The sequence below is a fragment of the Amyelois transitella genome, chromosome 28 (genome assembly GCF_032362555.1).
Source record: "Amyelois transitella isolate CPQ chromosome 28, ilAmyTran1.1, whole genome shotgun sequence".
Classification (NCBI taxonomy): Eukaryota; Metazoa; Arthropoda; class Insecta; order Lepidoptera; family Pyralidae; genus Amyelois; species Amyelois transitella.
This window is the reverse complement of record NC_083531.1, coordinates 1,984,613-2,004,350: the sequence shown is the minus strand read 5'-3', so window position 1 is coordinate 2,004,350 and position 19,738 is coordinate 1,984,613. Positions and strand designations below refer to the sequence as shown.

The following is a 19,738-nucleotide window of genomic DNA, read 5'->3' as shown; positions in this document are numbered from 1 at the left end:
GTGCTAGAGCGGTTAGTCCAATTACAACTTAACAGTTTCCTGGTCAAAAACAATCTCCTCAACCCATTTCAATCCGGATTTAGGGCTGGACATAGTACGACTACCGCTTTAGTAAAAATCACAGATGATATCCGATATGGCATTGAAAATTCACAAGTCACAATCCTGGCTCTTCTGGACTTCAGTAATGCCTTCAACACTGTGGACTTTGACGTTCTCTTAGGTCTGATGCAATCACTGAACATATCTCCTTCAGCTATTAACTGGTTTCAATCTTATCTGTGCGGACGCCGCCAGCGGGTGCGCATTGAGGACGAGTTTTCTTCTTGGTGCCACACCGTGGCTGGTGTCCCTCAGGGTGGTGTGCTCTCTCCTCTCTTATTTGCGTTATTTATAAACTCCATCTCGTTTCAGCTCTGCACTTCCTATCATCTCTATGCTGATGACCTTCAAATTTACTGCCACTCTTCTTTAAGTGACCTATCAAACGGCATCGAAAAAATTAATGGCGATTTGTCTCATATATCCAAATGGAGCAGGGATCACGGGCTAATTGTTAACCCCACCAAAACTCAAGCAATCATAATAGGCTCCCCGTGGCAGATTTCAAGAATTGATTGGTCTTCCCTCCCTCCTATTTCCTTTAATGGAGTAAAAATTGTTTATAGCGAAAGGGTCAAAAATTTAGGTGTTCTCTTTGACCGTCAGCTCTCATGGTCCCCTCAAGTGGCGGAAGTTAGCAGGAAAATATTCGCATCAGCAAGATCACTCACAAGACTAAAAAAATTCTTACCCACTGCAACTAAAATTTCACTTGCCCAATCCTTACTTCTGCCTGTCCTTGACTATGCTGATTCATGCTATCTCAATCTTTCTGAAGATCTACTTAATAAACTTGAGCGCCTTCAAAATTTCTGTATCAGGTTCATATTTGGTTTACGCAAATATGACCACATCTCCTCTTTCCGTGCACAACTCAAGTGGCTCCCAATCAGGTTACGTCGCAATTATCACATTCTCACACTGCTTTTTTCTGTACTTTTCATCCCTTCTACTCCTCAGTATCTTAAAGAGCGCTTCACCTTTTTTCATCAGAATAACAGTCACACTTCCCGTAGTCTAATTGCCCTTCGCCTCAATACTCCCATTAATATGACTGCAGCCTACTCTAAATCCTTTACAGTTCAGGCCGTTCGTCTGTGGAATGCTTTACCCATTGACATACGCACCTCACAAACAATAGGTACCTTTGGAACAAACTTGAAGAAGTACTATCTCTCTTCTTAACTTTATTCATGGTAATATTCACTTTAATCAATCTATTTTTATATAGGTATGTATATTATTATGTATTTTTTTATTTTGTGTAATATTATGTATGTAGTCTGTGTAAGTTTATATTTATAGTTTATGTATGTGTGTAGTTTATTTATTATACACTAACTAACATATCTTAAATATGCTGCCCACCCGGTTCCAGGATTTTACCTTTCACTACCCAAAGGTTGGCTGGAAGAGATTGCTTAGCGATAAGTCCGCCTTTGCTCAACATATTCATAATGTATGTTTCTACTACGTTTGTATTTTTTTTATGGGCAATAAAGATAATTTGTATTGTATTGTATTGTATTGTATTGTACAATACAATACAATACGATACGATACGATACGATACGATACGATACGATACAATACAATACAATACAATACCTATTTATTGCACCACAATAAATTACATCGAATCCACAATCATGTATTAAAAACAAAGCAACAAAAGGCGACCAAAGTGAGCACTGACCTCTCTTGCCGCACGTGCACGTCGTCTCCTACGGCGTGGGTGCAGAGCAGGGGATAGCCGGGCAGCTCGCACCAGCCGTCCCACGCCGCGCCCGCCGGCGCCCCGCCGCTGCCCCGCTCCAGGGCCCGCCACAGGTCCCTGGGCAAATACAGTTTGTTACCGCTTCAGCTGCGTTCCAACTTTATTTTTCTTTATATGAATAGTGACAGGATGCTATTTATCTGAATCTCAATTCTCTCAGTAAGAATTATCGCCTTGGAAGCGGCAATAAACTTAGTTTTAACCACTCTATTATTAGCAGACGCAGATTTTAGGCTGTGCAACTAAGAAACTATTTTATTCAATATTGGATTTACCATGAAGAAAATGCTGCAATGCAGTTTGTTACCGCTCCTTCTGCACTGACGCCTTGGAAGCGGCAATAAACTTAGTTTTTTTTTTATATACGGGAATAATACTGGGTACAAATAAATTAACGAACTGACTTCGACATTTGTAAAATTAGTATGGATTAAATGTGGCGCCATGTGGTCCATGGCACCAAAATAAAAATAAATAGGATCACTCCGTCTCTTTCCCATGGATTTTGTAAAAGGCGACTAGGGGATAGGCATATAAACTTGGGATTGTTCTTATAAGCGATAGGCTAGCAACCTGTCACTATTTGTATCTCAATTCTATCATTAAGCCTAACAGCTGAATGTGACCTATCAGTATTTTCAAGACTCCGCAAATGTAAAGACGTGATTATATGTATTTATGATAATTCATAAATACATGTACTACATGTATGTACATACATGTACAATGTACATACACATACTTATAGAATGAGAGTGTATGTAATCTTAGATCGCGGAATGAGAGTGTATGCATGTAGGTATGGATCGCGGAATGAGAGTGTATGCATGTATATATGGATTACAGAATGAGAGTGTATGCATGTATATATGGATTACAGAATGAGAGTGTATGCATGTAGGTATGGATCGTCGAATGAGAGTGTATGCATGTATATATGGATTACGGAATGAGAGTGTATGCATGTAGGTATGGATCGTCGAATGAGAGTGTATGCATGTATATATGGATTACGGAATGAGAGTGTATGCATGTATATATGGATTACAGAATGAGAGTGTATGCATGTAGGTATGGATTACGGAATGAGAGTGTATGCATGTATATATGGATTACGGAATGAGAGTGTATGCATGTATATATGGATTACGGAATGAGAGTGTATGCATGTATATATGGATTACGGAATGAGAGTGTATGCATGTATATATGGATTACGGAATGAGAGTGTATGCATGTATATATGGATTACGGAATGAGAGTGTATGCATGTAGGTATGGATCGTCGAATGAGAGTGTATGCATGTATATATGGATTACGGAATGAGAGTGTATGCATGTATGGGTTACGGAATGAGAGTATATGCATGTAGGTATGGATCGTCGAATGAGAGTGTATGCATGTATATATGGATTACGGAATGAGAGTGTATGTATGTATGTATGGAGTACGGAATGAGAGTGTATGTATGTATGTATGGATCGCGGAATGAGAGTATATGCATGTATATATGGATTACGGAATGAGAGTGTATGCATGTATGGATTACGGAATGAGAGTGTATGTATGTATGTATGGATTACGGAATGAGAGTGTATGTATGTATGTATGGATTATGGAATGAGAGTGTATGCATGTATGGATTACGGAATGAGAGTGTATGTATGCATGTATGGATTACGGAATGAGAGTGTATGTATGTATGTATGGATTATGGAATGAGAGTGTATGCATGTATGGATTACGGAATGAGAGTGTATGTATGCATGTATGGATTACGGAATGAGAGTGTATGTATGTATGTATGGATTATGGAATGAGAGTGTATGTATGTATGTATGGATTACGGAATGAGAGTGTATGCATGTATATATGGATTACGGAATGAGAGTGTATGCATGTAGGTATGGATCGTCGAATGAGAGTGTATGCATGTATGGATCGCGGAATGAGAGTGTATGCATGTATATATGGATTACGGAATGAGAGTGTATGCATGTATGGATTACGGAATGAGAGTGTATGCATGTAGGTATGGATTACGGAATGAGAGTGTATGTATGTATGGATCACACAATGAGAGTGTATGTATGTATGGATCACACAATGAGAGTGTATGTATGTAGTATTATTGATCACACAATGAGAGTGTATGTATGTAGTATGGATCACACAATGAGAGTGTATGTATGTAGGTATGGATCACACAATGAGAGTGTATGTATGTAGTATGGATCACACAATAAGAGTGTATGTATGTAGTATGTATCACACAATGACAGTGTATGTATGTATGGATCACACAATGAGAGTGTATGTATGTATGTATCACACAATGAGAGTGTATGTATGTATGTATCACACAATGAGAGTGTATGTATGTAGTATGCGAGTCACCTGGCGTCTGCGCTGGCGGCGCGGTGGTCGCGCAGCAGGCGCGCGAGCGCGGCGCGGCCGGCCGCCTCGCCCGCCGCCTCCACCGCCATGCTCACTATGGCCGCGCCCTACGTTCATGTCAAATTCAATGCGAATGCCTGATCGTTATCATTTATACCCTGAATAAAATAAATATAGTTGTGCCGTGTGGTTCCCGGCACCAATACAAAAAAGAATAGGACCACTCCATCTCTATCCCATGGATGTCGTAAAAGCCGACTAAGCGGTAGGCTTATAAACTTGGGATTCTTATTTTAGGCGATGGGCTAGCAACCTGTTACTTTTTGAATCTCAATCCTAACTTAAAGCCAAATAGCTGAACGTGGCCTATCAGTCTTTACAAGACTGTAGGCTTTGTCTACCCCGCAAGGGATATAGACGTGATTATATGTATGTATGTATGTAAATAAATATAGATAGATAGACTCTTAATTGCACCATAAGAAAAAGAAAAGCAGAAAAAAAAACAAAGGTAATGAGGTACAAAGGCGGATTTATCGCTAAAGCAATCTCTTCCAGTCAACCTTAGGGTGGGAGGTATAAATAAATATATACGGGACAAATTACACAGATTGAGTTTGCCTCGAAGTAAATTCGAGACTTGTGTTACGAGATACTAACTCAACGATATATCAACGATATGAAATAACATTAAAATGATATTTACCTTGTGCAAGGAGAGTTCGTCAGAAGCGGCCTCTATGTCGGCTCGCTCGAGTCTTGGCGATGCGACTGCGCGCACTGTGTTACTGGAATCTAGTCTGAAAAGGAAAAAGGAATAATAATCAAGGATAAAAGGTATATGACAAATTAAATAAATTGATTGACGGCCTCTGTGGCGCAGCGGTAGTGTGCATGTCTGTGGCACCGGAGGTCCCGGGTTCGAATTCCGGCCGGGGCATGATGATAAACGAATATTCTCTGATTGGCCCGGGTCTTGGACGTTTATCTATATAAGTATTTATTATATTATAAAATATAGTATCGTTGGGTTAGTATCTCGTAACACAAGTTTCAAACTTACTTCGAGGCTAACTCGATCTGTGTAATTTGTCCCGTATAATATTTATTTATAATATAAAAATAAATCTCTCAATTGCTTTCCTTGTCTTACCTTACCTTAACCTGACAAAATATTTAAAATACGAAGTTTTACCCACAGTCACCACGCCGGGCAGACGGGTTGGTGACCGCCGACCGAATAAAATAATCATTCATAACGCCATCTATAAATATAATTCAGAACTACCTCTTGATACATCAAAATTATTAACAGCGCCATCTGTGAATAACAATAAGAACTACCTCAATGCTGGCAGAACGTGGTCCAACAGTAGCGCGTCGAGTTGTCTTTCAGCCGTGAGGTCACCAAAGGCCGGGGCCTTCCATCAGCCATCGTGATAATATAATATCATATAAATTTCAAATAAATGAAAATTATTAACAGCGCCATCTGTGAATAACAATAAGAACTACCTCAATGCTGGCAGAACGTGGTCCAACAGTAGCGCGTCGAGTTGTCTTTCAGCCGTGAGGTCACCAAAAGCCGCGGCCTTCCATCAGCCATCGTGATAATAATATCATATAAACATATAAATGAAAATTATTAACAGCGCCATCTGTGAATAACAATAAGAACTACCTCAATGCGGGTAGAACGTGGTCCAACAGTAGCGCGTCGAGTTGTCTTTCAGCCGTGAGGTCACCAAAGGCCGGGGCCTTCTCGGCCAGTACCGAGGTCAGGGCTTCCATCAGCCATTGGGAACTCCACCACCGAGGGGACACAAGGCCGCCGAACCACTGAAACATACATACATTACATACATATAATCACGTCTATATCCCTTGCGGGGTAGACAGAGTCAACAGTCTTGAAAAGACTGATGGGCCACGTTCAGCTATTTGGCTTTATGATGGAATTGAGATTCAAATAGTGACAGGTTGCTAGCCCATCGCCTAAAAAAGAATCCCAAGTTTGTAAGCCTATCCCTTAGTCGCCTTTTACGACATCCATGGGAAAGACATGGAGTGGTGCTATTTTTTTTTTTTGTAGTGGTTCCGGGAACCACACGGCACTTGAATTTATACGAGACTAATTATTACTCGAGATAGGAGCAGCAGGTTGAATCGGTAAGATATATGCCCGGTTCAAATGCGTGATGCCTTGAAAGGCTAAGGTTCTAATCCCATCTCGGCCATGTAGCAATGATTATTTCCGAAGTTACATACATTAGTTTGAATATTAACCGATGATCTTACGGTGAGGGAAAACATCGTGAGGAAACCTGCACATACATACAACGATGAGTATGAATTTGCAGGATGAGGAACCATGGATCCAATACGGAATGTCAGATGTGTAAGTACGGAGGTCAGACGGGAGTCGCTTCGTGTAGAAACCTGACTCACCCAATCCAGGATACATGGTCAAAGACATACCCCGGGCTCCTCTCCAGGTGCAATCGGGACTAAAGTCAGGAGGAAGAAAAAAACAGGTGACTTCTCTTGCAAACGCTGGTGAGTAATATATTCTTCAGTCACCTGCTGTGCCAGTAGCCTGGCTATGATCTTGGTGTCGGAGAGCATCGCTGGAGACAGGGTGATGAGTCCCCAGCCTTCCGAATACTGGTTCCCACCTTCAACCACCACGATATCTGGGAAGGATTGGATTTTAAGACATAAAATCTTCAAAGCTTTATATTCATATTTATTTGCAAACTCAATGTAGGTGCATTGGTCTTCTTAAATAGATTCTGTCAAGGTAGATAGCGACATCAGTCTTGCAAAGACTGATAGGCCACGTTCAGCTTTTTGGCTTGATGATAGAATTGAGATTCAAATAATGACAGGTTAGCACATCGCCTAAAAGAAGAATCCCAAGCTTATAAGAGACTATGAAAGAAGAGAGGCTGTCATAACTATAAGAAAGAATATACTCACCAAACTTAGGTAAAGGATATGACGTGTTCAGTTCAAATGCAAAATGTTGTATTGTCTTCTGCACCCACTCCAGAAGAGGCCTGCAAGAAGAAAAAGGAAAGCTGATGGGATAGAAAAACCTATAGGTATGTAGAATTATTCTAGTGTTTTCTCGATTGAAATAGTCAATTGTTAGCTACTAGATGGAAGCTCTAACTATTAGAGTCCCTATAGGCTGATGATCTAATTATAGTTAAAAGTGTCCAAATAGTTCGCCGGTTTGTATCCGGGTCGAAGGACCAATATCACTTTCTTAGGCTTTATATGTTAAGATGAAATCCGTCTTCATCAGTTGTGGTATCAGTTTCTACTGTAGTAACTTCAGAATCGTTAGCTGTTTTACTATATTAAGTGACACTTGTATTTAATACTGCTTAAATAAAATCTTCATTGATCTCAAATCACTTGTTGGTCACTATACAGGCTGAAATCAGGCGGGGGCAGTACAAAATCATCTTATACATCAGTCGTAGTATCAGTTTCTACACTAGAAACTTCCTTTGCAGTCTGGTTATCTTCGGTCCCAACAGTAGCACCTATATAAGGCTAATCTATATCTAAATTTAGACAAGTCACTCACCCAGACTTATCTAAAATCACTTGTTGGTCACTATACAGGCTGACTTCAGTCGGAGGTAGTACAAAATCTTCTTCAACATCGGTCGTAGTGTAAGTCTCTACTGCAGTAAGTTTAGAATCATTGATTGTAGCCTCATTAGTATATACGTTAAAGGTAAGGCTACCTCTGCTTCAGCTAGACTTTTCTTAACAGGTTCTTTGTCTTAATTTGACATATTAGGTTCTAAAGATTTATCTAATTTTAAATCAGGTATATTTACTCACCCAGACTCATCAAGTATCACTTGTTGGTCACTATACAGGCTGACTTCAGGCGGCGGTAGTACAAAATCATCTTCTACATCAGTAGTAGTATAAGTTTCTACTGTGGTAAGTTCAGTATCATTAACAGTAGCCTAATTATCGCCTAGACATTAATTTTTGTCTTAATATATTATGTTCACTCACCCAGACTCATCAAGTATCACTTGTTGGTCACTATACAGGCCGACTTCAGACGGAGGCAGTACAAAATCATCTTCTTCATCAGTCATAGTATCAGTTTCTACACTAGGAACTTCCTTTGCAGTCTGGTTATCTTTGGTCCCAACAGCAGCACCTATATAAGGCTAATCTATATCTAAATTTAGACAATTTACTTACCCAGACTCATCAAGTATCACTTGTTGGTCAGTATACAGGCTGACTTCAGGCGAAGGCAATACAAAATCTTCTTCTACATCAGTCGTATAGGAAGTCTCTACTGCAGTAAGTTTAGAATCATTGATTGTAGCCTTATTAGTATATACGTTAGAAGGTATGGCTACTTCTGCTTCAGCTATACTTTTCTTAACAGGTTCTTTGTCTTAATTAGACATATTAGTTTCAGGTATATTTACTCACCCAGACTCATCAAGTATCACTTGTTGGTCACTATACAGGCTGACTTCAGGCGGGGGCAGTACAAAATCATCTTCCACATCGGTCGTAGTGTAAGTCTCTGCTGTAGTAAGTTCAGTTTCATTGACCGTAGCGTCGGTGGGTAGCGGGGGCGCGGCGCGACGCTGGAGCCGACACACGGCCAGCGACACCATGTGGGGCGGCATCGGTGGGGATTGCGCGAACTCGTCTTGGAGCTAGAAGTGAAGATCAAATTCTTACATACATAGATATGGTCACGTCTATATCCCTTGCGCGGTAGATAGAGGCGACAGTCTTGTAAAGACTGATAGGCCACGTTCAGCTATTTGGCTTAATGATGGAATTGAGATTCAAATAGTGACAGGTTGCTAGCCCATCGCCTAAAAAAGAATGCCAAGTTTGTAAGCCTATCCCTTAGTCGCCTTTTACGATATCCATGGGAAAGAGATGAAGTGGTCCTATTCTTTTTTGTATTGGTGCCGGGAACCACACGGCAGCACTCTTGGAGCTAGAAGTGAAGATAATATATAAATAAATAAATATATACCGAGACAAATTACACAGATCGAGTTAGCCTCGAAGTAAGTTCGAGACTTGTGTTACGAGATACTAACTCAACGATATACTTCGAGGCTAACTCAATCTGTGTAATTTTCCCCGTAAATATTTATTTATTTATTATTATTTGCATATACAGGTTGACATTAAAAACAACTGCATCCTTTTAAATATAGACTATACCCATGCTTCTGAGCTGTTTGAGCCTATTTTCATTTAAATTAAACGTCATCATTTTCACATTTAAAAAACCCTCAAAAACTACGTCACACGCTTTATTAAAGAATCAATCAATACTACAAAAAGAAATTAAAACTAAACATGTAAATGAATGTCTGAAAAATAAATTATTTTTCTAGTATCAAAATCAAATAATGTACAGAGTTGTCGAGATTGCTCAGCTGAATGAATTGTGTCGTTGACCTCTGAATCTTACGGGTCGCTTTTCCGCCGGCCGGGGTGATATGACGTATTTAGGATCGTGGATTTTGATACTTTTATTTTTATTCGTACTTTCTGAAATATGAACCGATATTTTTCTTTAAACGTTTTTAAATATCCGTTAGATGAGTACACTTAACACTTAAATTTATGCAGTTGAATTAAAAGTCAACCTGTATATCAAGTTGAAAATAGAGTTTTCTTCATTGATTTTACACTATTTCACGACAGTTCGGGTAACTTACCAGACGATGTCCTAAATAGAAGCCAGCTTCCTCCGTCGCCATGATGGGCATATTTGTCAAGGACACGTGAAACCTGGAATCAAGTTTGGTATAATGATATCTTTTTAATCCGTTTAATGGTGTCGTGTGGTTCCCGGCACCATTACAAAAAAACAATAGGACCACTCCATCTTTTTCCCACGGATGTCGTTAAAGGCGAGTAAGGGATAGGCTTATAAACTTGGGATATCTCTTTAAGGCGATGGGCTAGCAACATGTCACTATTTAAATCTCAATTCTATCACTAAGCCAAACAGCTGAGCGTGGCCTATCAGTCTTTTTAAGACTAGTGGTTCTGTCTACCCCGCTAGGGATATAGACGTGATCATATGTATATATTTTAAAACATGTGTAGCGGGAGCGATGATTCGGCTCGACCGCCACCAAAGGGAAGATCTTCCGCCGGGCTGGTGTGATGTCTGGGGAACGGCGCGACACACGATGTTGTGTCGAAAGTTGTATATATAGCTCCAATCCGTGAAATCTTTGCTTGCGCGATTTAGGTTTTTGCTGTTTTTGACTGGCGTCACGTGTATTCATTATGTATCGTGTGGTGTCCGGTACCGTTAGAATAGGCCAACTGCGTCTCATTCACATGGATGTCGTAAAAGGCGACTAACGCCGATCGGTTACGAGGAGAATCCCAAATTTATTAGCATTTCCCTTAGTCGCCTTTTACGACATCCATGGGAAAAATATGGAGTGGTCCTATTAATTTTTCCTATTGGTGCCGTAAACAATTTTCTTGAAATATCAATTCAATTAAAAGTCTGGAGAGTGTTCATCACGATAAAAACTGTAGTTCTCGTGGGATTTGCGAAAAACGTTACAAAATGGGATTTTTGTGGATGGCGTTAAATTCGCCGCTTTTTGTGGATGGCGTTAAATTCCCCGCTTTTTGTGGATGGCATTAAATTCGCCGCTTTTTGTGGATGGCGTTAAATTCGCCGCTTTTTGTGGATGGCGTATAATTCTCGCTTTTTGCGGATGGCGTTAAATTCGCCGCTTATTGCAGATGGTGTCAAATTCGCCGCTTTTTGTAGATGGCGTTAAATTCACCGCTTTTTGTAGATGGCCTCAAATTCACCGCTTTTTGTAGATTGCGTTAAATTCGCCGCTTATTACAGATAGCGTCAAATTCGCCGCTTTTTGTAGATGGCGTTAAATTCGCCGCTTTTTGCAGGTGCCGCTAAATGCACGCGTACGAAGCCGCGGGTATTACCTAACTTGCTATACTTATAACTAAAACGGGACAAGACTTACCTGTCCCTAACGATTGTCAACCTGAAGGTGGCCCTGAGGTGAGGCTCGTCCAGACAGGGGAACGCTGAACGCGCATGCGTCAACCAGAACCGTGACACTGCGCAGCGACTGAAATTCGATTGAAAAAATATTGTTCTATTCTGATAGGCTGAAAATAATTACTGCCTTTGTACCATCTATATCTGCTTTGTGTTGTTTTGTATGTTTTCTCTTATGGTGCAATAAAGAGTTTTATCTATCTATCTATCTATCTACTTGCGTAAGTATATGTAGGTATACATACATACATAAAGTCACGCCTCTTTCCCGGAGGGGTAGGCAGAGACTACCTCTTTCCACTTGCCACGATCTCTGCATATTTCTTTGCTTCATGCACATTCAAAACTCTCTTCATGCAAGCTCGGCGGTGTCGGGTACTCTTGACCTGACCCTTTACCAGGACGTCCTTAATTTGATCAAGATACGTTCGTCTAGGTCTTCCCACTCCGACCTTTCCCTCCACACTTTCCTTGTATATCCTTATATATGTAGGTATCGGTGTATGTATATTTGAACCTTTTGGAGTAGAAACCCTGGGGCCCATATGTCCACCAGCTGAACAGACAAACAGCTCCTTCTTCTACTACGTATATGTATTTAATACCACGTATATACTACGTATATAAAGTCTAGATATTGTTTCTGTCCATGGAATTTGAACGGTCTGTGTTAACGATAGATCACTTACTGCTTGTGAGTCCCGGTCATGAAGAATCCGCGACGCTTGTCGTTCTTCTCCAATTTCGTGATGAACCTGAGGCTTAGGGTGTAGTTGTATTTGCGCCGGAGTTTCTCCTAAATATATTTAAAGATTTATTTTATACCTACGTATACATACATATAATCAAGTCTATATCACGTGAGGGCTAGATAAAGCCAACAGCTTAATGATAAAATTGAGAATCAAATAGTGACGTTGATAGCCCATCGCCTATAAAGAACAAAAGTTCATAAGTCTATCCCTTAGTCGCTTTTCACGACATCTTTGGGAAAGAGAATAATAAGAAACACAAGTTTGTAAGCCTATCCCTTAGTCGCTTTTTACGACATCCATGAATAAAATATGGAGCGGTCCTATTCTTTAGGTAAGCTTATCCCTTAGTCGCTTTTTACGACATGAAGATGGTGGTAGTCCTATTCTTTTTGTGCTGGTGCCGGGAACCACACGGCACTATAACTAGACACATTTAACAACAAGATGTGAGTGTTGAGTATGAGGCTGACGCATTGAGAGCAGTAGTTTTATTTTTTTTTATTTTTCAATTTTATTTTTATTTTAAATTTTATTTTTTTATTTTTAATAAGGCTTAAAAACTTGGGATTCTTTTTTTAGGAGATGGACTAGCAACCTGTCACTATTTGAATTATTTGTAATATTAGTTTACTAGCTGTGACCGCAACTTCGTCCGCGTGGAATAGTTATTTTGGCCATCATTGAAGCCCTCAAGGATGAATAATTTTCCCCGTTTTTTTTTTCACATTTTCCATTATTTCTTCGCTCCTAATAGTTGCAGCGTGATATTATATAGCCTCGATAAATGGTCTATTCAAAAATAATTTTTCAATTCGAACCAATAGTTTCTGAGATTAGCACGTTCAAACAAACAAACTCTTCAGCTTTATAATATTAGTATAGATGTATGAAGTTACCTTGAACTCTATATAGTTCTGTTTGGCCGGCAAAATTAGTCCAAAGTCTTCACCACTTTTGTCCCAAGAGTCTCTTACAAGGCTTGTAAAGACAAACAGACTTTCGCATTTGTAATATTAATCTTATATATATTAAATTCTCGTGGCTTGACTGATTCTCGTGAAATTTTGTGAGCATATTGAGTAAATCAGAGAATCGACCAACATCTATTTGTCATTCCCACAAAATGCAAAACCAAGTTTGCCTGTACGCTTATTATGTACGAAGTTACCTTGAACTCTATGTAAGTCTGTTCAACGGCAGATAGTCCAGAGTCTTCACCACTTTAGGCCCGAGAGTCTCTTACAAGGCTTGTAAAGACAAACAGACTTTCGCATTTGTAATATTAATCTTATACATATATAACATTTTCGTGTCACAATGTTCGTTCCCGTACTCCTCCGAAACGGCTTGACCGATTCACATAAGTGTAATGTGAGCATATTGAGTAAATCTGAGGATCGACCAACATCTATTTGTCATACCCACAAAATGCAAAACAACGAATATATGAAGTTACCTTGAACTCTATATAGGTCTGTTCAGCCGGCAGATAGTCCAAAGTCTTCACCACTTTAGGCCCGAGCGCCCCCCCACTCCTGAACAGGGCTCGTTCCGTCACATTCATGTCGCGCACATTCAACACCACGAAGGTAGTGTCTCTGTCCACTTTGAAGTCTATGGACACCTCTCCTGCGATGAAAATTACATACACGTTATAAGCCATTCCTTTAGTCGCCTTTAACGACATCCATGGGCAAGAGATGGAGTGGTTCTATTCTTTTTTGTATTGGTGCCGGGAACCACACGGCACGAATGTAAATTAATTATATTTATACATAAATAAATAAATAAATAATCTTTGTGGCGCAGCGGTAGTACGCTTGTCTGCGACACCGGAGGTCCCGGGCTCGAATCCCGACCGGGGCATGATGAGAAGAACTTTTACTGATTGGCCCGGGTCTTGGATGTTTATCTATATAAGTAAGTATACATACATACATATGGTCACGTCTAAATCCCTTGTGCGGTAGACAGAGCCAACAGTCTTGAAAAGACTGATGGGCCACGTTCAGCTGTTCGGCTTAGTGATAGAATTGAGATTCAAATAGTGACAGGTTGCTAGCCCATCGCCTAAAAAAGAATCCCAAGTTTGTAAGCCTATCCCTTAATCGCCTTTTACGACATCCACGGGGAAAGAGATGGAGTGGTCCTATTCTTTTTTCTATTAGTGCCGGGAACAACACGGCACAAAAATTGTTGAAGATTTAGTATTTGGTACATTAAAAAAATACTAACATTATTCCTTATTTTATTTCTTTCTTATACATACATACATACATAAAATCACGCCTCTTTCCCGGGGGGGTAGGCAGAGACCACATCTTTCCACTTGCCACGATCTCTGCACATTTCCTTCGCTTCATCCACATTCATAACTCTCTTCATGCAAGCTCGGATTCTCTCATTCTTTCTTTTTTTTTTATATAGATATAGATAAACATCCAAGACCCAGGACAATCAGAAAAAGTTCTTTTCTCATCACGCCTTGACCGGGATTCGAACCCGGGACCTCCGGTGTCACAGATCACAGACAAGCGTACTACCGCTGAGCCACAGAGGCCGTCAATAAAAAATTCTTATTTTATTTCTTTCTTTCACCTACCCCTTAGCTCCCCAGTGGTCAAGTTGGGGTGCAGCCACAGGCTGTAATGCTTCGGAATGACAAATGTGGGCAACCTCGCGCCGCGCCACGGAAACACCGCGCCGTTGGTAGCTATTCTCTCTCTGCGAAAAATAAATAAATACATTTAAATACGATACGATAATAAGATAAATAAATAAATGCTGCAGTGCAGTTTGTTACCGCTCCTTCTGCACTGACGCCTTGGAAGCGGCAGTAAACTCAGTTTTAAGTAATTTATTTGACGAAAACCAATGTTGTTAAACCATACGTTTTGACAATTATTAAGCGATATGAAGTATCCTATAAAAATTTTGATTTTGATTTTTTAATACGATTTAGACTTAAGAGATCTTCAAAAATTAATATTTAAATAAATACATTTAAATATACGATACGATAATTAGACGATGTGCATTAGTCTACGATTTAGATTTAAGAGATCTGCAAAAATAAATACATTTAAATACGATACGATAATTAGACAATGTGCATTCGAACACGATTTAGATTTAAGAGATCTGCAAAAATAATTACATTTAAATACGGTACGATAATTAGACGATGTGCATACGTCGACGATTTAGATTTAAGAGATCTGCAAAAATAAATAAATAAATACATTTAAATACGATACGATAATTAGACGATATGCATTCGTCTTGGATTTAAATTTAAGAGATCTGCAAAAATAAATAAATTTAAATACGATACGATAATTAGACAATGTGCATTAGTCTACGATTTAGATTTAAGTGATCTGCAAAAGTAGATAAATAAATACATTTAAATACGATACGATAATTAGACAATGTGCATTAGTCTACGATTTAGATTTAAGAGATCTGCAAAAATAAATTAACAAATACATTTAAATACGATACGATAATTAGACAATGTGCATTCGAACACGATTTAGATTTAAGAGATCTGCAAAAATAAATACATTTAAATACGATACGATAATTAGACAATGCGCATACGTCCACGATTTAGATTATAGAGTTCTATATTTGTAGATTGACGTCCGGTAAAAACGGTGCAGTGTAGTTTGTTCCGCCCGCTTCTTCTACACATGCGCTTTAGAAGCGGTAATAGTTATAATTAGATTTAAGTGATGTGACGTCAATGAGTGATGCATCACAGGTTTATAAGACCATACCTTAGTCGTCTTAAACTACATCCATGTGAACGAGCTGGAGTGGTCCTATTCTTTATTTTTATTAGTGCCGGGAACCACACGGCATAAATCTTTTCTATACATACGTACATATGGTCACGTCTATATCCCTTGTGGGGTAGACAGAGCCAACAGTCTTTGAAAAGACTGATCGGCCACGTTCAGCTATTTGGCATAATGATAGAATTGACATTCAAATAGTGACATGTTGCTAGCCTGTCGACTAAAAGAAGAATCCCAAGTTTATAAGCCTATCCCTTAATCGCCTTAAACTACAACCATGTGAACGAGATGGAGTGGTCCTATTCTTTATTTTTATTGGTGCCGGGAACCACACGGCATAAATCTATTCTATTGTAATACTAATATACTATTGCTTGCATGAAGAGAGTTATGAATGTGGATGAAGCGAAGGAAATATGCACAGATCGTGGCAAGTGGAAAGAGGTAGTCTCTGCCTACCCCTCCGGGAGAGAGGCGTGATTTTATGTATGTATGTAATACTAACTTGTTGGCAGCGGTGTTACTGGCGTCTGAAGTCGGTTGCTGTCCTGGTATCAAAGGGTTTTCTCCGGCGCAAGGGCAATCTAAAAACAACATAGTAAGTAAGTTAGTAAGTAAATGCTTTATTGTTCACTAAAGGAGTACATCTACACTAATATTATAAAGAGGCAAACTTTGTTTGTTTGTTTGGTTGTAATGAATAGGCTCAAAAACTACTGGACCGATTTTAAAAATTCTTTCACGATTCGAAAGCTACATTATCCACGAGTAACATAGACTATATTTTATTTTGGAAAAAAATAGGGTTCCGTAATATATTAGCCGGGGCGGGTCGCTAGTTACAAATAAAAACAGTAGGTACAGTACAAAGGCGGGCTTATCCCTTAGCTACTTCTTTTTCAATGAAGAATGTTTACAAATTGTTACGTTTCCAATCTAAACCTATTATCTATATCTACTTCTACTAATTATATAAAGCTGAAGAGTTTGTTTGTTTGCGCTAATCTCAGGAACTATTGGTTCTAATTGAATTTTTTTTTTGCGTTGAATAGACCATTTATCGAGGAAGGCTTTACGCTATATAACATCACGCTGCAACTACAAGACGCAAACAAATAATTGAAAAAGTGAAAAAAAAAACAGCTAGTTAAAAATACAACTAATCTTATATATAAAAGTACTCCTACGATTCTCATGAAATTTTGTGAGCATATTGTGTAGGTCTGAAAAATCGGCCAACATCTATTTTTCATAGGGTACCTAGTCCATACCCTTAACATTTTTTTTTTACTAGAAATAACTTTAAAACATATTTATATGGCAAAACAAAGTTTGCCGGGACAGCTAGTATACCGATACATTATAAGATATATAAGACTTACCGGCTTGAGGCGTAGCGTAGACGACTAGTAGCGCAGTAGCGAACATAGCTGAGAATACTAGCGCGGCGAGGCAGAGCGCCCTGCGCTGAGAGCACACTGCCACGGGCGCCTCGCGGAGCTCCCGGGCTTCGCGGGCCTTGTCCGTGTCTGATGGAAAATATAGATAAATATGTAGGTACAAATATATAAAATTCTCGTGTCACAAATGTTTGTCTCCGTACTCCATCGAAACGGCTTTACCGATTTTAACCAAATTGAAAAAAAAAATTGAAAAAATCTTTATTTCCAAGCCTTAGTTTCTAAAACTACACAAAACTGGGACACACCTAGTAAGCTTAGAAAATCCTGTGGCAGGGGGACCCGCTCTTCCAAAAACATAATATTTACTTAGGCCTAGCCTATTCTAACCAAATTTTGCATGCATATTCAGTAGGTCTGAGAATCGGCTAACATCTATTTTTCATACCCCTAAGTGTTAAGGGTTGTCCACACTTAACATTTTTTTTTTAACTAGAAATGACTAAAAAGTGATTTACATGGCAAAACAACGTTTGCCGGGACAGCTAGTATATAATAAGGGATAGGCTTATAAACTTGGGATTCTTCTTTTAGGCGATGGGCTAGCAACCGGTTACTATTTGAATTTCAATTCTATCATTAAGCCAAGCAGCTGAACGTGGCCTATCAGTCTTTTCGGGACTGTTGGCTCTGTTTATCCCGTAAGGGATGGAGACGTGATCATATGTATGTATGTAAATACAAATTTAGAGGAAGAATCCACGTTTACATTTCCCAAGGAACCTTGTCTTCTTCTTCTACGACTCTTGTCTTCTTAGACTACGCTACAGTCCAAGAGTACATACATACATACATAAAATCACGCCTCTTTCCCGGAGGGGTAGGCAGAGACTACCTCTTCCCACTTGCCACGATCTCTGCATATTTCCTTCGCTTCATCCACATTCATAACTCTCTTCATGCAACCTCGGCGGTTACGGATACTTTTGACGGAAAATATCGCAGATGATTACAAATTTAGAGGAATAATCCACGTTTACATTTCCCAATGAACCTTGTCTTCTTCTTCTTCTTCTACGACTCTTGTCTTCTTAGACTACGCTACAGTCCAAAAGTAAGATAGCAAATTCTGATATAACCTTTAGTGAATCTATGGACAGATTTACCCAGCTTGGCTAATGGTAGACCATCAAAGTTGCATCAAATTTTACATACATGCGTCACATCTATATCCCTTGCGGGGTAGACAGAGCCAACAGTCTTGAAAAGACTGATAGGCCACGTTCAGCTGTTTTGCTTTAAGATAGAATTTAGATTCAAATAGTTGTCACTACTGCTAGCCCGTCGCCTAAAAGAATCACAAGTTTATAAGCCAATCCCTTAGTCGCCTTTTACGATATTCACGGGGAAAAGATGTAGTATTCTTTTTTCTATTGGTGCCGGGAACCACACGGCAAACATTATTTTTAATCGTTCGGAATGCATAGAGGGAAAAATACAAGTCTTTTTGTATACCTTCGTCTATGGTATAATGTCATAAATTCTGTCAAAGCATTCCAGAAATTTCTTTATTGTCAGCAGCCTACTAGCACACTTGTGTGTGACATTGAAAGTGTCGAGAACACTAGAAGCACTCTACTACGACCTCGATTAGAATCTTGCAAGGCGAGAATGAAGTGGGAAGAAGTGGCTGTTGGGTTATAATAGTTGAAGTGGAATTATTGAGTGTTAGCCACTTTTTAAAGACCTAGGTTGAAATAAAAATGCTGAAGTGAATATTGTTGTTCCATAATGGACGTAGCCGGGTGTAGGGGGGCTAATGTAAAATAACTTTGAAAAAAATAGTCAAAGTAGACAAGCAAAGTATAGTACCTACCTACCTACTCGCAAAGATAAGAAAGGGATTATTTTATATTAAAAAAAAAAATTTCTTGCATTAGGTATATGGCGACTGCCCATTATCTACGTGATTTTTAAAGAATATTCAGTATATGTATGTATAGTATAACATATAATACATACTGTATAGTATATATAGTGTGAAATCCTTATATGAGGATTCGAGTGCTTGTGTCAGGATAAACGGAGCGCACACTGAGTGGTTTAAGATTGAGAAAGGCGTTAGGCAAGGATGTGTTGCGTCACCGTGGCTGTTCAACCTATTTATGGATAGCTGTTTGACAGATTTGAAAGAGTCTAAAAGTGGATTAAGGATGAATGAGTTACTCGTCAAATGTCTGCTCTATGCCGACGATCAGGTTATACTGGCGTCATCAGCGGAGGAGTTACAGGAGATGGTAAACTGTATGCATGAAGCTTTAAAAGAGAAAGGAATGAAAGTGAACGTAAGTAAAACTAAAACACTGGTTTTTGAAATGGAGAAAGAAATGACAGCATGTAATATTTTGATTGGAGGAGAAAA

General features: G+C 39.2%; 1 protein-coding gene across 1 annotated transcript in view; it reads right to left on the bottom strand.

Annotated features, from left to right (window-relative positions):
- The window catches only part of LOC106137204 (uncharacterized), a 43,709-nt gene that overhangs the window by 15,961 nt on the left and 8,010 nt on the right, over window positions 1-19,738 (bottom strand). Inside the window, exons 4-17 of the mRNA XM_060952369.1 lie at window positions 17,299-17,445; window positions 16,422-16,500; window positions 14,716-14,837; window positions 13,570-13,742; window positions 12,048-12,154; window positions 11,321-11,428; window positions 10,019-10,091; window positions 8,757-8,989; window positions 7,257-7,336; window positions 6,858-6,970; window positions 5,959-6,116; window positions 4,984-5,077; window positions 4,278-4,384; window positions 1,799-1,936 (exon numbers count right to left, since the gene is read on the bottom strand). Coding sequence (XP_060808352.1) covers window positions 1,799-1,936; window positions 4,278-4,384; window positions 4,984-5,077; window positions 5,959-6,116; window positions 6,858-6,970; window positions 7,257-7,336; window positions 8,757-8,989; window positions 10,019-10,091; window positions 11,321-11,428; window positions 12,048-12,154; window positions 13,570-13,742; window positions 14,716-14,837; window positions 16,422-16,500; window positions 17,299-17,445 — 1,732 coding nt within the window. The remainder of the gene's footprint in view (window positions 1-1,798; window positions 1,937-4,277; window positions 4,385-4,983; window positions 5,078-5,958; window positions 6,117-6,857; window positions 6,971-7,256; window positions 7,337-8,756; window positions 8,990-10,018; window positions 10,092-11,320; window positions 11,429-12,047; window positions 12,155-13,569; window positions 13,743-14,715; window positions 14,838-16,421; window positions 16,501-17,298; window positions 17,446-19,738) is intronic.